General features: G+C 41.8%; 1 protein-coding gene across 1 annotated transcript in view; it reads right to left on the bottom strand.

Moving 5' to 3' along the window:
• Positions 1-14802: 14802 nt before the first annotated feature.
• Positions 14803-20580, bottom strand: part of LOC147105726 (protocadherin Fat 4-like) — a 159418-nt gene continuing 153640 nt past the window's right edge. The window contains exons 56-58 of the mRNA XM_086010940.1: positions 17471-17540; positions 15156-15186; positions 14803-15024 (exon numbers count right to left, since the gene is read on the bottom strand). Of these exons, the coding sequence (XP_085867066.1) occupies positions 14936-15024; positions 15156-15186; positions 17471-17540 (190 nt within the window). The 3' untranslated portion in view covers positions 14803-14935. The remainder of the gene's footprint in view (positions 15025-15155; positions 15187-17470; positions 17541-20580) is intronic.

Consider the following 20580-nt stretch of genomic DNA (forward strand, 5'->3'; position numbering starts at 1 on the left):
TATTTTTTTGAGGCTTACTGATTAGAAAGACATTAAAAAAATGAACAAACTACTGCTGATATGTTATCCAGTAAGGGTCACTAGTTGCTGAAAAAGCTAGAAATGAAAGTCATGTCACATTTTTAGTTCTTTCTCCTTCTTCTTCCAATTTGTTTCCTTTCTCATACCCTCCCCTATACCTGTTGGGGGTGGAATTCCTCTCGGGCGTTAGTGCAAATTGGGTGATAGCAAATCTGTAGCCCGTTTTACACTCTGTCTCATATTCTCTCTCATTGGCTAGGAATTTGTGGTACTGATGATGATGAGCTGTCCGTGTTTGCCGTCATTTCGCCTTTGAAACTGACCGCAACTTCAGGATTTAGCCCAAGCACAGCCTAACACGGAAATCCTGAAGGTGCAGTTTGTCATTCACTGCTCCTCAACGGGCTGCGCTGTGTGCCCCCTCCCCACCCCCGCCCCCCCACAAAGCTGGCAATCAGTGTAATGTCAAGTCATGGAAACTGACGAAAACTTCACCTATTCCACGGTAATACCGCTGTTAAGTTTCTCATTAAAAATGAGACCCTTTTGGATGAGGTGTAACCGGGGTTTTAACAGCGTATTTACTGCTCAACAAATGTTATGGCCCTGAAAAACTCATTTAAATTTTACGCAGTGTCAAATTTATACATTTGAATAAAAATTTAAATTCTTAAGAAATTTTAAAAAAAAATGTTTTTTTTTTAAATTTCAAAGTTTGTTCATCTTTATTTCAGGTTTGGCTTTTCCCCATGCGAGAGCCGCAATCTTTGTTTTGCTTTCCCTAACATTTAAAAAAAGTTCGAATCAAAGGAGCTTACCCACTTCCTGGTTCGCTGTCTGAGAATTCTGCATTGTGATTGGCTGCTTAGACATCTAGTTGACGTCACAGCAGCTCGCACTATGGGATTCCCACTATACTACCTTGATTTGAATTAGGCGTCAGAAAACCTAAGCTTCTCACCACAGTGATCGCAATATCTTTGTGCAAAGCTTACTTTGGGGCCATCGGCGAACGACTTTGTTTCGCGCTGACCGCAAATTACGGGCCAATGACTTCAGTGGAAAAGAAAATTGGGCGGAGTGTAAAACGGGATGCAGATTCTCTATCACTTGTTTTGCACTAACGCCCGAGAGGCCTTAACAGGCAAAGCCATCAAGAGAGACAATCATGTCACCCTTGTCCTGACTGACTGTCTTACATTAATGTACTGTGTAAAACTGATTATAGAGCATTTTAAACATACAAATTAAGATTTATCACCAAGATATATAACATTGCAGGGTACAGGAGGGAATTCCTTTTCTGTGCTCGTGTCTGTTAGAAGTTTTGTAGTAAATGTCTTTGGTAAGGTAACGTCTTGTATTACACATTGTTAGAAAGATTATCCATCAAGATGAAAAGCCATTATAATGATTGTAACACTCCTGGGACTGCATTTTCTCCCATTCCCTGAGAGCAATGCTTTGTATTCACTGAAACTTTTTTCTAACCTTAGCAAATTGAGGAAAATATTCCCTCGCCCCACTCCACAAAATAAAAAGCAGAGTTGTAAACAGACACAGACACACACAGGTTTTTAAACTCGTATGAAGTTTAGGTAGTTGCCGCAAGTCTTCCTTATATCAGATCAGTATAATTGGGTTAGACCACATTCTGGACTACTCGAAAACAACCACAAAAAGCTTGAAACAGCTGTGTGACTATTTTTGCCATGTGTTTGTTTATTCAAATATTACTGGAATGGAACAGCTTTCCAATACTAGTTTTGGGATTGTACATTCCAGCACAAATGACTATGTTCTCAATTGCTAGAAATGAAACCTTGGGTTTTAAGATGTTTGAACCTGACAATTTTCCATTTTCTTCAGTTCTTATTTTGTCAGAGCTACAATTCCTTGTACTGAACTTCTTTTAACCTCATATTTAAGATGGGAGGCCATACCAAGATGAGAGACCATGGGGGGGGAGGGTAATTTTAACCTCGCATCCTGGGCAGGAAACTCACGGGATCGCGTGGAATGCCAGTTTTAAACCCCACCCAATATTGCTCTCCGTTGACTTCAGTGGAGAGCAAAATCGGGCAGGAAGGAAAAGCAGCGTTGCACCTGATCTCATCAGTTCTCCAACGGACAGGTTAGTTAAAATTGTCCCAGCAATCGTGGCTTAATCACTTATTATCAAAGTATCTATTCAGTAGTCACATTTGACGAGCGTTCTTAAGCCTTGGGCTTCAAGTCTAAGATGAACTTCTATGCACCTCTGGCCACGTTCACGAGGTAAAACCAGGTGTTGCAGAGTTTGGAAATGAAACCTTTTGTCCAGTATCTGTTCAGTTTTATAGGAGGCATATCGTTAGTTGCCAATAGTAGCTGTTTAATATCTTCCGTTCCCCCCGAAGAACTGAATCAGCATGACATGCTTCCTAAATTAAAGAGTAAGGGCTAGATTTTCAGTATAGACAGTTTTGGGGCGCTAACCTTAGCGCCCGCCCGAAGTTAGCGCCCGCCCCAAAGTAGCGCCCCGTTGCCGGAAATTCAGTGGCTTCGCCCTAAGAGGTTGGTGGAGCGCTAAAAGAGGCATTCCACTACTATCTTTAGGCGCTAAGCCGGCGGTGCAGAGCGCAACACCCGAGCTCGGGTGCAGCGCACGGCAGACACTCTGGTGCCAGTGAGCTCTTAAAGGGGAAGGGTGCATGTAGTCTGGGGGGGGGGGGAGGAGGAGGAGGAGGAGGAGGAGGAGGAGGAGGAGGAGGAGGAGGAGGAGGAGGAGGAGGAGGAGGAGGAGGAGGAGGAAGAAGAAGAAAGAAAATACAGCGTTCACAACAACACACTGGATCCTTCCACACAACACATGCAGACTGCCTTTTATAGTGCAGGAGGAGTGCTCTTTAATTTGCACTCCCCAGGGTGTGTTGCGTTCCAGTTTACAAACGCTCTGGACGCCAGCCGCACAATGGGGCGGTCCAACTGAAGTTTGGATTCGGGGCGGCCAAAGGGCGTTGCACGAGGATGTGACGTCATTTTCTGCGCGCGCATCCGGGCGGCCGCTAAACTTTGCGCCGGCGCTAACGGGCAACTTAATTTGGGGCGGGGCGCAAACTGCGCTGCGCCCGGGCGCTACACGCATAGCGCCTGAAAATCACTTCTCTTAAGGCGCTAACTGCTGGCGCAAGCAACTGAAAATCTAGCCCTAAGTCTCACTCCAGGGGAAGATTTCCTCTGTGTGTCCCATAGCAAATTTAAATGTGCTTCACGTACAGGTTTACGATTTCATTGTACACAAGGAGATCTTGCCTTCCATTAATACTCCTTTCAAAAACTAAATGGTTACAAAGACTTAACTTTAATTGATCCCATATGTGACATAGACATTGCCATTAAATGTTTTTTTACATCACTTGCGCTCTAATAGTTAGAATTTTTGGGGGGGAAAATTAATTTGAAGGGAAAGTTCAAAGTAAAAGTAGTCTAAACCCACATCACAGAACAATAGACTAATTAACATTCACACTGCCTCCAGCTAAGTTGGGACCTAACCACCAAGGGATACAATACCCCTGTAAACACATCTTTCTTTACATCTGAACTTAATTATTTATCTAATTCTTAACATATGTTGTAAACAGTGCATGAATGAAGACATGTGGAATATTTATCTCCCATTTCACCATAATACCGTTTTTACACATTTATGCTTAAAATATGTTTGTTTGAACATGGAGTATTAATGACATCTTGGAGGAACTGGCTTGCAGAAGTTGAGATATTTTGGAGCAACATTTGATTTAAATTTGTTAAGTGTGTGGATATTGAGTGAAGACAGAATTGGTTTTGGCCACAATGGTCTTTGTTGTCAATGTCTTCACCATAGAAAGTCACTGTGCAATCTTGGATATGAAGGATAGACCATCATGTTGAGGGATTGCATTATTAATACATATATTTTTATTTGTCATTTCATGTTGAAAACTGTATTACTAATGTTCCTTTGACTTGCCATTTTAAATATATTCTTCATTTAAAAAGGTTACCATGTGCACTTCATTAAATTATGAATTGGAATTTTAGCCTTTGGATCAATTTGATGGACGTGCTGTAGTTCTAGGTAATATTTCATTGTGCATGCTTCCTTCTTACATTATTTTTAATGGAAGGGGTTATTTTAATGGTTTTCAGAACAATTCAATGCAGCAAGCTGGCCTTGTGACTTGTCAATTAACTAAAAGTGCCTTGGGGAAACATGATTTCTGATGGTATTTCATATAAGGAATAAATATCGGTTCTAATTATATAATGCTTAAATATTTGTATGATTCTTTTGTTAATAATTATCTTTGACCTCTTGGTAACATTACATTCTTCTGTCCCTGTTGGACGATATTAGGAATCACAGACTCTTGCATTCCCAATAATTAAGCTGAGATAGTTGAACAGACACCAAATTAACAAAGTTGAAGAAGCAAATGGCTATGGATCACGGTAAAAATGCATTATTATTCTGACACAATAGTAAGAGAACATGCAAATCAGACTTAACTCACACTGGTACTTAAGATACGTAAAACCCCAAATCAAGTGGCTGCCCAGCAGTCACCAGTTCCTGCTAAACCATTTGAATTCAAAAACAATGTTTACATTTTTGAAATAGCCCACCGAAAAGAGCAGAAGAGCAAATAGATTAATAACTTCTAAATTTACTAGCTGGCAACAGAAATATAATGAGGCTTGTTTTCTAAGGCCTTCAAAGAAGCAAATCAAAATTATTTGGTCCCATTCTGAATGATCTAATGGCTATAGCGCATATCTAGAATAGCCATAGAAACATAGAAATATAGAAACATAGAAGATAGGAGCAGGAGTAGGCCATTCGGCCCCTCGAGCCTGCTCCGCCATTCAATGAGATCATGGCTGATCATCCAAATTCAGTACCCCGTTCCTGCCTTCTCCCCATATCCCTTGATCCCTTTAGCCTTAAGAAATATATCCAACTCCTTCTTGAATATATTTAATAATGAATTGGCCTCCACTGCCTTCTGTGGTAGAGAATTCCACAGGTTTACCACTCTCTGGGTGAAGAGATTCCTCCTCATCTCAGTCCTAAATGGCTTACCCCTTATCCTTGGACTATGACCCCTAGTTCTGGACTCCCTGGCCATCGGGAACATCCTTCCTGCATCTAGTCTGTCCAGGCCTGACAGAATTTTATAGGTTTCGATGAGATCCCCTCTCAATCTTCTAAACTCCAGTGAGTACAAGCCCAATCGACCCAATCTCTCCTCGTATGTCATTCCTGCCATCCCAGGTATTAGCCTGGTGAATCTTCGCTGCACTCCTTCCATGGCAAGGTCATCCTTCCTCAGATAAGGCGACCAAAACTGCACACAATACTCAAGGTGCGGTCTCACCAAGGCCCTGTGCAACTGCAGCAAGACATCCTTGTTCCTGTACTCGAACCCTCTTGCTACGAAGGCCAACATTCCATTTGCCTTCTTAACCGCCTGCTGCACCTGCATGCTTACCTTCAGCGACTGGTGCATAAGAACACCCAGGTCTCTTTGCACTTCCCCTTCTCCCAATCTATTGCCATTCAAATAATAATCTGCCTTCCTGTTTTTGCCACCGAAGTGGATAACCTCACATTTATCCACATTATAATGCATTTGCCATGTTTCTGCCCAATCACCCAACCTGTCCAAATTGTACAGGAGTTTCACAACATCCTCCTCACAGCATACCCTCCCACCCAGTTTTGTGTCGTCTGCAAATTTGGAGATACTACATCCAATTCCCTCGTCCAGATCATTAATATATATTGTGAACAGCTGGGGTCCTAGGACCGATCCTTGCGGTACCCCACTAGTCACTGCCTGCCACTCGGAAAACGACCATGTATTCCAATTCTTTGCTTTCTATCTGCCAACCAGTTCTCTATCCAAGTCAATCCAAGCCGCATAAAGTCCTTTCCTGCTCTCTCTCCTCTATTCAATTACATAGAATGTGCAGCACAGAAACAGGCCATTTGGCCCTACTGGTCTGTGCTGGTTTTTATGTTCCGCACAAGCCTCTTCCCACCCTACTTCATCTCACCCTATCAACATACCCTTCTATTCCTTTCTCCCTCATGTGTTTATCTAGCTTCCCCTTAAATGCATCTATGCTATTAAGTAAATCCTTATTATACTCGTGTTATTATGCAACACAATTAATCTAAAGTATTGAGAGTTTAAATTCATTCTTTCTGTTTTGTTTAGTGTCAGGAAAAGAATATTTATTCAACAGCCAGATTGGACAAAGGAGTTGGGTAAACTAGAATGCTAATCTACAAGAGTTGTAGGGTTTCGCAAAATTCCCCTATTTTTCCCTGAAGATTGAAAATATTGGTCCACATCGTGGACGAAGAATTGGGTGATGTGACTTGTCTACAATGTTTTAAAATGTGCCTAGAACCGCAAAAGACTGCTCTGAGATGGAAAGAACGTGGACAACACCGGAGTCATGGAGCTCTGTGGGAAATATTCACACACCTTAAGACAGTACTTTTATTAATAAAATTGTTCCCTGGAGTTTGGGCAATCACAAAAGGTTTTAAAATGGCCACAGAAAGCATTGGCCAAGATACTGGGGCTTAAAAAAACCAGCCCGTGAGCTCTCTGTGTAAAGACCTGCCAATCAAAGGGAGGTTCCCTTCTAAGCAATTGAAGTTGCTTATTGACATAAGGGATTATAACTACTTGAGACTAACTGCAGGACAATCGATTGAAACTGCTTCTGTTTACACAGCAATTCAAAGCACTCACAGACAATGAGATACTGAAACCATGGAATGGGCTTTTGAAAGGGAACAGTTTAAGCATTGAATAGGTTTGAATCACCCATCATTCTGGACAATAGGGCAGTTGCATTCCCTTTTGTTTTAGCCCAGGTGAGCTCCGGATGTGGGCGGGAACATTTTGGCCCCACAGTGCAGACACATTAACCCATTCCAACCACTTTGAATCAACCGATCTCTTGTGTATTGGAACTTTGGGCGTGAATTTTGCAGACAGACTTTTCCAGGTATAAAGGTAGCTCCTGAGAAGCTATCTCTCTCTTAGCTCTTACTTCGCTGGACCACAGGTGAGCAGGGTTTCTGACTCCTCAGCAAAGCAACCTAGTAAGGAGTTGGGGGATGGTAATTAAGGGGATATTGCTAACATTGCTAAAACTGCCCAACGCATTACCGGCACCCGGCTACCGACCATAGAGCACATATACCAGAAATGCTGTTTACGGAGGTCACGGACCATCATCAAAGACCCTACCCACCCCAGCCACAGTCTGTTCGCCCTCCTGCCACCTGGGAGATGCTACAGGTGCATTCGCACCCGTACGACCAGATTTAGGAACAGCTTCTTTCCCAGGGCTGTCATCCTACTGAACTCCACAAATAAACTCTAAAGCCTGCACATCTGCCAATGCACTTTATTATGGTTATGTTTATGTTAATGTATTACAAGCCAAATGTATGTTGAATGTTTAAATGTCTTAATCTAAATGTACTCTCTCGGGAGCCGCAAGCCTACATTTCGTTGTACTGCGCTTGTGCACTAACAATGACAATAAAGTTGATTATTATTATTATTATTATTGTAGCCACTTACCCCTTGTTTTTGCCATCTGCCTTCCTCCATTTAAGCAATTTTACTGTAATTTACTGTGTTCATGTGGTATAGTTTTATATTTGATTATAGTTTCTTCTAGTTAATAAAGCTTGATTTTCTCTCATCCAGACCATTTGTCCGTTTTAATATCATTAATTATAAGTCCTTCAGTCAGAACTGGAAGGTGGGGTAGCGATTCGAAACCACTGTTTGAAAGTTGTTTTATTGGAATTTGGTTTACAGTGTAGCAGCAGGCTGCCTGACCAGGTGAATTACCGTAAACCAGGTAAAAGATTGGAATTGGTTAGAGTGCAGGCAAAGGCTACAAGACCAGGGAAATTACTTAAACCATTTAATAGATGCCCCCCTACAGAGTTAAGACATTTCCAGAAATAACTAAGATCACAATTTGCGCCTGCCTTCAGTAAGCCTTGTTTTTTTAATGATTTGTCCCCACCAAGCTCAAGGATCTCACATTTAATTCACATGACAGGCTCATAAAATGTTGACGGAGATTCTAATGTATTAAAACATTTGCTATGAGAAGTCAGTCAAAGTATGTAGATAATTCACTGCTGATATCAATAAATCTAAAACCGCATCAGCTAAGGATATTTAAAAAGAGCTTTGGGTTGGTGTTACAACATTGTGTTCTCAATCAGAAGTCGTGCCCATGAGGAGCACATATCAAGAATTTGGGAGCACACTACGAACCTGAAATTTTCCTTCTAAGTATTTTGGAGTATCAGCAGATTATATTGAGATATTATCCAGCTCCACTCTGTTGTTAAATGCTCAAACGGGTAAACACACCACCAGTGTGATACAGAGCTACAGAAGCCAGGAAGGTCCCAGATATGACTCCTGGTCTCAGCTGAGTTTGCTGATCTCACCTGCAGTGCTACAATTGGCCTCAACATTCTGGGCTGGTGGGGGAGGAAATCAAACAAGGTTTCAGATACGATTGACTATCTGGTGATGTCTGCCTGAAATTGCATGTGTGTGGACAGTGGGTGAGGACAGTATCCATCTCAGCTGTGATGGCCCCGCAGTTGAACATGTCTATCAACACAAACTGTTGAGACTCACATCAGGAATGGTCACTTGGGTGAGGTAGTACAAGGCTACTTATGCCCATGGAGCTGCCTCCAATTGTGAATTACTGGGTTCAAGAAAGAAGAGAAGACAATTAGGAAAAAAGATAGCAAATTATTCACTCCTAGCATAATTATGATATATTATTGCCAGGTGAGGGACATCAAAGTGACTGTAATTAGACAGAGTTTTAATGGCATTTTACTGACATATTTTTCTTCTCAACATTACTGTTTTGCTAGTATTTGTAATTGCTAATAGTGTTGGGTTTGCATGTTTCATATTGTTGATTTTTTACACATACACATGAAATAAATTTTATGAAATAGATATATATATATGAATTGAAGATAAATTCTTGGGTTCCAAGTATTGGAAGTGTTCGAGAGGCAGCCAGCATTTCTTTGGGGGCAAAATACTTCAATATGAAAGACTCCCCCACATGACTAAAAGAGGAATTGTTAGCTTTTGACCTTTCTGTGAAGAGAAATTGTAAACATTTATTCACTTTCGAGCAATCTTGCCATATTTGGTCAAATTTTTGAACCATATAATTGATTGGAGCCTACAGAGAAAATAACAAAGAGTGGGGTCTGGGATGGAAGAGGAATCACTTTCTTTAGCCACCTTTGATTATTTAACTGGAAAATTGAGGGAGGAAGACAATCCAGAATTCCATAGGAACAGGAATAGGCCAATTGGCCCATCAGGCCTGCTCTGCCATTTAATTACCATAGCTGCATTTCATCTTTAATCTCAGTTTCCTGTTCTCTCCATATCCCTTAATTTTCTTACTTCCCAGGTAAATATTTATCTCCCTTTTAAATACCTCAGGTGATTCTGCATCAATAGCCTTTTGGGGCAGCGCTTTCACATCCTCTCAGCCCTTTGCGTAAAGAAATGTTTGCTGGATTCACTTCCTGAAGAGTCGGATAGATGGAAGATTATATTTGATACATTACAAATTACAAAGACAGCTTCAGAATCTGCACTTTACTGTTGTGAATTGTTTGCAATGTCTGTGTTTGTACTTTTGTATTATGAATAATATGTTACTGGTATGATCGTTATGTCTTGCATTCTTTGGAGACAAAGTTTTCCACAATTTTCAAAAACTGATCAAAAAACAAACGCATGTAGTCATTATTAGGTATGTGCTACTTACACGCTGGTTTCTGCGGGGGGCCTACTGTTTAATTCGTTTTTAAGCTTCTCTCTTTCCTTGATATTGTGAATATTGTAACCTTTATGCAACTTGCCAAACACTTACTTCAAGTGACAAAAACATAGTTGACTAAACAGCAATGAAAATGTGTGAGCAAATTAACACAAGAGACACTTCTACAGAAAATTTAACTATTGTGTTTGTTTCTCTGACTTCTTAAAAGGTGATGTGTTATCGTTAAAATATGCAATCTAGCAAGCAGGCAGGGTTCTATATCTGAAGGAGAACAGACATTAATTTCATTTGCCAGCAGGATATCCAGCGGAACAGGTAGCTCGAGAGGGAAAGCATGATACAGGCATGAAGGGAGCTAGAATTTGTCTTGTGGTGCATACAGCAACATTGCTGTACAAATAGGATGACTCCACAAAACAGCAGAGAACTCATTTGAATGCTGTGTATGGGTTATAGAGCTCGGGATCAACATCAGCGAGGTACAACTCCTGTAAGCTATTACCTTGCTGATGTTGTCCACTTTTACTGACAAGGTTTTGGCAGCTGATCAGGGGGATATGCGCAGACATTCAGCCTAAAAATCTTTGCCTCTTAAAGAAGGGAACCAAGACCAGAGAATATAATCTTCATCCAGCGAATGCTGGAAATCTGAAATAAGAACAGAAAATGCTGGAAACTCTTGCCATTTTAATTCTCCTCCCCATTCCCACTCTGGCCTCTCTGTTCTTGGCCTCCTACACAGTTCCAATGAAGCTCAATGGAACCTCAAGGAACAGCACCTCATCTTTCGATTAGGCACTTTACAGCCTTCTGGGCTCAACATTGAGTTCAACAATTTCAGACCATAAACACTGCTCCCATTTCTTTGTACAGCAGGTGCTGGTAATGATTCCGGTGTTTATTTAATCTCTCCTGCCTTTCACTCTATCACAGACTGTAGGGGGTTTTGGTTTGAGGTTTGTGTCTGGTCAGTCAGTCGTGTGCCTGAGCTGGCCCAGCCCCGTGCGGTTCGAATCGCTTCCCCTTTGGTTCTGACCACCGGACTTATTTACAAGTAGTGATATAGACAAACAAGACCAGTGTTTATTAAAATAGAGAACAATTACTATACAGAGAAAATCACTATGGATGCAGCACAATTACACTTAACGGGGGAGGAGAAACGAACACATCGAGGGAAAATGACTAGAATGACACTTTAGCAATTCCCCTTAACTCCCACCCTTTACACCTATCTAGGTTATCTTGTGATGGGCCAGAAAATTGATGCTCACCAGTCTAGGATGTTGAAACGCCTGCTCCGTGCCCTGCCGATGTCTTGGGTTTTCACCGCCCCCAAAGCAGAGATACCCCAGTAATTTAAACGTAACTGCGGGTATTCTACTTCCCTGGACAGGCTCTTCGTCGACGGTCCTTTTTGCTGGGTTGATGGTAAGGCAGGGCACCGGAGGCGAGGCAGGAGAGAGAGATGGCCTCCCGAGGGACTAGTTATACCCTTCCCGGTAGCCTTTATCTCCCGCCAGATCAGCTCATTTCTTTTGTCTAATCTGGACGTATTGAAACTCATACAAAAGGTACCGATCTGGGCCCATCGACCTGGATGGCCGGTAATCAGTTTTAAACGCCTCATCAGTGTTCCCCTTTGTCCAACTGGTTTCGTGATGGGGCCATTCCAGTCTGAATGCCCCGTTGATTGTTTTGAAGTACTTGGGTAAACAATGTTGACGTCCTCTAAACGAAGGCCTGAATGCAGCTGAGCTTGTCTCACTACATATTGAATAGGCCCTGACTACTGTTGATTGTTTATGCAAACAACCTTGATGGCTTTTAATCAGAGGCCCGAATGCCACTGGGTTTGTTTCTCATGCATAAATGCAGAAGATCTGTCTGCATTCAAGTTCTGAAAAGTTCCTTCTCACAGTCATCAGACTACAAGCTTGTCAGTCCAAACTGAAACTTACAGGCTTTGGCCATGAGGCTGACCGCAGCCATCTTGTTGAGCCCTGCATTCCAAACTTAGTCCAACCAGGGCTTCTTTAATAAACCAAAAGTAAATCCTCGGGGGAGACATGAAATTTGCGAATCCTTTCACAGACCTTCCCTTTTGTTTTTTCCTCCCCTCCCCCTTTCCCTGCCTCTGTACTTACTTAAAACCTCTTACATCTGTAAAATTTTCCAGTTCTGATGAAACGTTAACTCTGTTTCTCTCTCCGCAGAGGCTGCCTGACCTGCTGAGTATTCCAGCATTTTCTGAATATAATCTTCACGCAGCTTTGAGGTAGCTTTAAAAATATTTTCAGGCTAGTATATTCTACAAAGGAATGTATTCCCTGTGAGAAACATCAAGTCGCGTTCCAATATAACAATTCCAGGAGACTACTCACTATAGTCATATTCTTGCATTTTGAGCACAATTCAATAGATTGTAAATAACAGCCAGCATTTTTGAGGGGCAGGTGGATAGCAGCGTGAGTTAGAAACTCCATCTGCTGCACCAGAAAACAGGCCCAGGATATTTTAGGTCCCAAGCCTCATTATAATCTCATGGGTGGGCTTTCCACCCAATTTGCTGATGCAACAGGAAACCTGGATCCCTTTCTGACAAGTTAACCAGAGCCCTACTTCAATCGAGGTTGCATTCCTTTTTGGCTGGTTTTGCTTTGAAGTGATGGACACAGAAATAGCATCGAGATGTGTTGCAGGCAAACCCCCAGCTTCCCTGAAGCCTCCCAGAAGATCCTGCTGGAAGAGTCAGGGCGAGGAGAGAAGTTCTCTTTCCAGCCAGTGGGAGGGGGATCCTGAAACGTCAAGTCCACCAGGTGTGGAGAGACATTGTAGAGATTGTCCACTCCAGGGGCATCACCCCCAGGACCTGAATGCAGTGCAGGAAGTGCTTCAGTAACCTCACTGGAGTAGCAGGGGTGAGTACACCTCTTCATTTCTCCATCTTTCTCAAGAGCACATGAAATAGACCATTTCCCTAAGTACTCTCAGCAATTCCCTCCCCTCAATCACTTCCTTCACCAGCACAAGGCCACACTATCCACCTCTCATTATTACAAACACATTCTCACCTCTTCCTTCACCAGCACAAGGCCACACTATCCAACTCTCATTATTACAAACACATTCTCACCTCTTCCTTCACCAGCACAAGGCCACACTATCCACCTCTCAATCTTATTACAAACACACTCTCACCTCTTCCTTCACCAGCACAAGGCCACACTATCCACCTCAATCTTATTACAAACACACTCTCACCTCTTCCTTCACCAGCACAGGGCCACACTATCCACCTCTTATTCTTATTACAAACACTCTCACCTCTTCCTTCACCAGCACAAGGCCACACTATCCACCTCAATCTTATTACAAACACACTCTCACCTCTTCCTTCACCAGCACAGGGCCACACTATCCACCTCTTATTCTTATTACAAACACTCTCATCTCTTCCTTCACCTGCACAAGGCCACACTATCCAACTCTCATTATTACAAACACACTCTCACCTCTTCCTTCACCAGCACAAGGCCACACTATCCAACTCTCATTATTACAAACACACTCTCACCTCTTCCTTCACCAGCACAGGGCCACACTATCCACCTCAATCTTATTACAAACACACTCTCACCTCTTCCTTCACCAGCACAGGGCCACACTATCCACCTCTTATTCTTATTACAAACACTCTCACCTCTTCCTTCACCAGCACAAGGCCACACTATCCACCTCAATCTTATTACAAACACACTCTCACCTCTTCCTTCACCAGCACAGGGCCACACTATCCACCTCTTATTCTTATTACAAACACTCTCATCTCTTCCTTCACCTGCACAAGGCCACACTATCCAACTCTCATTATTACAAACACACTCTCACCTCTTCCTTCACCAGCACAAGGCCACACTATCCAACTCTCATTATTACAAACACACTCTCACCTCTTCCTTCACCAGCACAGGGCCACACTATCCACCTCTCATTATTACAAACACACTCTCACCTCTTCTTTGCTTCTTTCACAGCAGCAACTGGCAGCATTCTCTTCTCATGTGCTTAAAGAATACTGCCCTGTGAGCTAATAATAGGTTCATGCGTATTTTGGAAGATTTAAATGTTGCTTTTGTTGTTCCACTCCTTTCCCGTAATGGTACCACATGAAGTGATATAATTTCCATTTAATATATTTTCATGTTTGCTTGAAAAGACAAGACATGACATTCTAATTGCTAGAACTCTTGAATTAAGAATCATATTGTTACTGGTGTGTTATCCGATCAGCTTACTTGTGGCCAACAAATTGTGCCCCAAGCATCTTCCGAATACGTCCTCTGAATAGATGCGGTCTTTTTGTTATCATAGTTTCTTTTTCTAGATCAATCATAAACATTTACATCGAAAGATATCAAAGGGAATAAACACTCAAGGCTACGTGGGCCTTAGAACTGTCACATAAATGAATGCTAGAGACACTGACTGGAGGTAACTTTCAACTGTGGTGGGGCTGTGAAACTGGTGCTATGGGATTGGCCACCCATTATACCTCACTTCATCCCCTGAAGTCAATGGAAAAGAAAAGCAGGCGGGTGTACTGTTAGATCACAGGGCATTATTCTCTAATCCTTTGGAGAAAAAAAACTCAACGCAGATTGGAGTCTTTCACCCTAGAAAATCTATTTCCATTTGTACTCATTAATGAATTATAACCGCAGTAAGATGCAGGAGAGTTAGATAGATAGATGGATGGATGGATGGAAATATGTGGAACAGGCTCATACAGGAATAATCAGGCGTTCAGACAACTTTGAGAAGATTGTCAAATTAGATGTCAGCAATTCTGTTGCAGCAGCAGAGTGTCAATGAATATGTAATTTTTATTATACCTGTCAGTACATTAAATCTTGAGACATATGAGCTAAACTATAATCCATCACAAACACACCTAAAAATAAATTTATGTCAATTGTAACACGAGAAAATGTGCTTGTCATGCAGTAACTCCCAGTGGTATCTGTCCATCACTCATCCATTTCCGCTGCCCAGTCTCACTGTTGTAACTGTACCAGTTTCCTGAAACTAAGACAGACAAGTTAATAGTATTCCATATTCACCCCCAAGCTAAATGATATGTCGAATTGTTACTAGTGTAGAAAATGTTAGAAAATCGTCAGTTGTTATTGACAGCTCACACAGTACAAAATAACTACCTGGGTCCATAGCTCGTCCATCAAATGATACCTGCAATCAAAGCCAAAATATGAATTGTAAACTAAATCTGACTTGCTAAACAAAGTATATGCTTTTTGCCATTCCATCATTTTTCTAGATATTTCCATAAAATATCATGTTCAATCATAATCAGAGAAGCATCTTCTCAGACCCTTCCCGTGTGTGAGTCGCTTCTTATCAAGCTGCCCTTGTAATCTAAATAAGAACTGGATGGGGTGATAATGACTCGTTACTTTGAGTCAATACAATAAAATGACAAAATTATCATGAAAAGTGGAAACTATGCTTGATCCAAAAGAATGAGAAAGAGTCTGAGTATCTTAAGATTTCTATGAATAGGGATGGGATATGAAAGATGCAATTCGTAGTTCAGATCAAGTATAATTCCACTAGGCTTCAAGAAACATTAAACATTGCAATAAGATTCCCAACTCTCATTCCCTTCATTCACTGCAAACAAATTCTTTCAAACTAAGTTGCAACCTTTCATTTGGCATTGTATATTCCCCTCTCCACAGACAGCAGTGACGGATTTACAGACTGCGACCCAATTCTGGAGGACAAATGAGATTCATAAATTCATAATCAGCTGTATGTCCTCTACCTGTCATTGTACCAGCTAATCTGTTAGTAATCAATATAAACATTAATTATAGTTTTTTGTTTAAAGAGTCAGACTGGCTAGGAAAGCTGCAGAGCTTCCAATTGTAACTAACATAAACCATGGTTGACATTAGCTCCCGAGCCCCCAGTGCCTCAAATTTAAAATTCTCATCCTCTTGTACAAATCCCTCAATGGTCTCGCCCCTCCCTATCTCTGTAACCTTCTCCAGCACTACAACCCTCCGAGAACGCTGCATTCATCTAACTCTGACCTCTTGTGCATCCCCCACTTCCTTCACCCCAACACTGGACCTACACTCTCCTAAGCTCTCCCTCCCTAAACTTCTTTGCCTCTCTACCACCCTCTCCTCTTTAAGACATTCCTTAAAACCTACATCTTTGATCAAGCTTTTGGTCACCTGTTATAGTATCTCCTTATGTGCCTCAGTGTCAAATTTTGTTTGATAACACTCCTGTGAAGTGCCTTGGGACATTTTACTACGTTAAAAGCACAATATAATTGCAAGTGTTGATGTTCAGTCAGTAATAACTGGGGAAGCATCATAGCTCTACTCAGTGGAAAAGTGAGGCACAAAGTTTCTACTTTGGTATATGAAACGTACAATTTCTGGGTGGGTGTTCAATGGGAAAGGTGAAAAAAGAATGATCATTGATCATTTAAAGAAAGCATTCAATCTTGATGAGGCTGCCATCAATAAGCTCTGCAGTACATCTCAAGGGCATTTGATTTTAAATTGAAACAAATTATTTTAATTCTAATTAACTAGTTTCGAAGACTGCTTTAAGAGTATTACATGAAAGTTTAAGCACCCTAGCTCAGTGGGCTTTTTAGGGTTGAAGGAAATTCAGTGCATTGTCTTTCCAAATCATAAGTGGATCCAAGGACCTCGGAGAGAAGATTTTAAACTGTAAAAAAAAAACAATTTTCCTATAGGTCAGTTTCAGTTACGCAATCGATTTACTAGGTGTCCCTTGCACCCAGCTTTACTAGGGCACAAATAATGGGAAACGTTATGTCACCTATTCCCCTCATTTGCATGGCTTTTCAATATGTCCGTCCATTTGTGGGGAGGTGTATTATGGAGCTGCTCCCACTCTGACTGCAATTTTTGACCAGCAGATTGAGGTGCACCTGCTCAGTGCAACTGGATCCTGTGCCAATTTCACCCTGCAAACCCAGCTATTGTTACTGTCATGACCCCATGGCCCTAGGATTGGGAAGGGCTTCAGAGCACAGAGATTTTATTAGCTAATAGAAGAAGACGTAAACAAGATTCAGGAAGGAAATTCTGAAAGGTGCGGATAATTGAGATGTAAGCAGATTACTTGAGTTAAAGTGTGAGCACAGAACTAGAGGATGTGAGTGTAACAATAACAACGCTCAAATGAGACTAGAAGAATTTTTTCTCAGAGTAGGAAACAGAATAGATTCCCTTCAAAAGCAAATAATGATGCTAAACTGCAGAGTTAATATTAGATGTATTTAATGCAGAAATCAGCATGGACAGAGATATTCTCTGTACATTAAGTGTGGAAAAATCAAATAATAATTCTTTATAAACACATTTAAAGTTGTGCTACTCCTGGCACACAGGAGAAATCTTCCTCTATTGTAGGGAAATAGTGAAACGGGTGCATTCATTTAATGATTCTACGCTTACGGAACTACCTCATCTGGTTTTGCTGAAAGCAGAGAAGGTCTTAGGATGGATCTTGGCTGGTTTGTGACTGATGGAGTCCTGAAATACAAAACATCATTGGATGAGCATTCACAAGAACTTTATCGGTCAGAATAAATGTTTCAGGGAATATGTAAAGGATAGAAGGGACTTTCACCATCCAATGATTTACTGTAGTTCAGACTGAAAATCAAAAGCATCACAGGCCATTTACACAAATCATTGAAGGTGTCAGGCCAAATTAAAAAGGCTGTTAAAAAAAGCATACAGGATCCTTGGGGGTGATTTTGTTAATGGGGGCGCGTTGGAGGTGGGACTGCTGCATGGTGGGTCGATGTCCCGCCTGCATCGATTTGTGGCTCACCCATGCTATTTTCCCTTGATTGACCTTGTTAAGCCCGCCCAGTGGGCTTAGCAGGCCAATTAAAGGAAAGCCGGTTGCAGAGCACGTCAATGTATGATGTTTCATCTGTCAAAAAATTTTGACAGATGAATTGTCATCGTTTGACAGCTCTGTGAAGCTGTCAAACAGTGACATTCTCTGCAGTTTGATGAGGTCTTGAATACAAGACCCCATCAAACTTCTTTCTTTTACAGAAATTAGGTTGTTGTATCTGAGAACGCAATGGCCACCTGTCGATCCCAACGCGGAGGTCCAAGACTCTCCACATACAAACTGACTGAAGCCTGCAGGAAGAAACAAAGGTAAGTATACTTTTAATAACACTTTGCACTTACCTCAGATACTCACCTCTACACTCTTGCACCCATCACTTACCTTCACACCACACTTTTGCACCCCCCTGACCCCCGCAGACCCCCTACTCACCTCGCTGAGCTGGCAGGTTTCGGAGCCTTCAGGAAGCCCGCACTTGTGAGGGCAAAAAGGGGATAATCCTATTTTCTGCCTGTTAACTACCTGTTAACAGGCAGTTAATAGGCTTTAATCCCTTCCCACCTCCAAGGAGACGGGACCTGGCGTGGGATGGCTACCTGCCTCCTGGGAAGATGGCATGGAGGCGGGTTGAGCACCCGCCCTCAAATTCTGCCATTTTCCTGGCAGTCCCGCCTCCATACCCGCCTCCCAAAGGCTGGCAAAATCGCCCCCCATGACTTTATAAATAAAGGCATAGAGTACAAATGGCATAGAGTACAAAACCTTTATAAGTCACTGGTTAGGCCTCAGCTGCAGTATTGTATCCAAACAGTTTTGTTGACCTAAGGATAATAACCAGTAGGAGTGTCAAGTGATGGAATTTGGAATGATCCTAGGATAAAGATGGAGGAACTGTGGACACTGTCAGCCGTAGCTCAGTTGGTAGCGCTCTCACCACTGAGTCAGAAGGTTGTGGGTTCAAGTCCCACTCCAGAGACTGGAGCATAAAAATCTAGACTGACACTCCAGTGCAGTGCTGAGAGAGTGCTGCACTGTCGGAGGTGCCATCTTTCAGACATTAAACCGAGGCCCCATTTGCCCCCTCAGGTGGATGTAAAAAGTCCCATGGCTCTATTTCAGAGAAGAGCAGGGGAGTTATCCCCGGGGTCCTGGCCAATATTTATCCCACAATCAACATCACTTAAAAAAAAATCTGGTCATTATCACATTGCTGTTTGTGGGACCTTGCTCTGCACAAATTGGCTGTCGCATTTCCTGCATTACAACAGTGACTACACTTCAAAAAGTACTTAATTGGCTGTAAAGCGCTTTGGGGCATCCGGAGGTCATGAACAGCGCTATAGAAATGCAAGTCTTTTTTCTTTTCTAAAGTATTGATGAGGATGTAGGGTGACATCAGTTGAAATTCAAGTGTTGAGCATTGCTCATGTTTTGTTACATTTAACTCTGTATCCAATTATACATGGATTATGTTGTTCTAATCCATATAATTATATAATAAAATCATTTATGAAGAACTAACTGCCTAAGCATTTTCATTCTGAGCTGATTGTTCAGAGGGTCAAAGCTGGCAGATATTTTATTCTATTGATGGAGACAAGGCAATGCTACAACAGACTGAATATTAATGGTAAGCAAATTTCTATGAAATGCACATGCTCACACACAGGCCCAGGCCCTATCTTATTTTTAAGAAAGACTCAATATAAAGTTTACGTCAATAAAGATTTCAAAATTTATTCTTTAGCTTTTTTTCAAATAATTTTGAAAAACAGAAATTGCTAAAATCTAGAGAAAAATATTCTATCACTATGACTGACTGACTGAACAATACTACTGTATCCTGGGGAATTATCATATTGCACATGCACAGACTGCAGAATACCAAGTCCAAGCACATGAAGGATTTAAGGTTCGGTTTGCATGTAAGGAAGGCTTTAGTCACAAGGGATAGACACAGTGAGAAAAGATAGTAATAGGGCATAATGAATGAAAGTCAGTAAATCTGGGAATATTTTGCACATTGGTGTGCTGGTGGAAATATTTTCTGGAGCGATCCAGTTTTCTTTTCATTTGTTAATATAGGTTTGGAATTGTCCTTTTCCTAAGCGGATGTAAAACGTATTGCTAGTGTGAATGATGGTTAGCTGTCGGCAACACAAAGGATCATCAACAACATTGGGTTTTATGGATATGGACTGCCTAATATCTACTGGAACCATTTTTCAATGATTTCCTGCCTAATCTCTTATATTATTGGCAAGGGGTTATCCTGTGCCACATCCACTCTCTCTTGGGCAACTTCATTATGATCAGGGGATGGATGGCCTCCAACTTTTCCCACCCATCTTCTGCTGACGGAAGGGCCAATTCCTTCCTATGTGTTACGTTGTGCTATAATTCTGGACACCCTTGTTAGGCTGTACTGTAGGATTCCCTGAACTATCCAAGCAGTGGAAGCTCAACTTCAGAATCCTAATGGTCTGTTCAAATATAATGCATGTAGCATACAAGGCTTTGTCGAACCTGTGGTCACCATCTGTCCTTGGATTATGGTGTGGCGCCATTACTTAGGGTTGAAGCAAATACCCCTGGTCTCCAAGCAACCATCCCGACACATTGCTTTGGCTGAATAATGCAGGTATCTTTGATTGGTGCAGAACAGAAGAATCACAGCAGCTGCCAGGGTAGCAGTGGTTGGCC

Source organism: Somniosus microcephalus, chromosome 17 (genome assembly GCF_052327205.1).
Source record: "Somniosus microcephalus isolate GS21.2 chromosome 17, FLI_Smic_1.0, whole genome shotgun sequence".
Taxonomy (NCBI): Eukaryota; Metazoa; Chordata; class Chondrichthyes; order Squaliformes; family Somniosidae; genus Somniosus; species Somniosus microcephalus.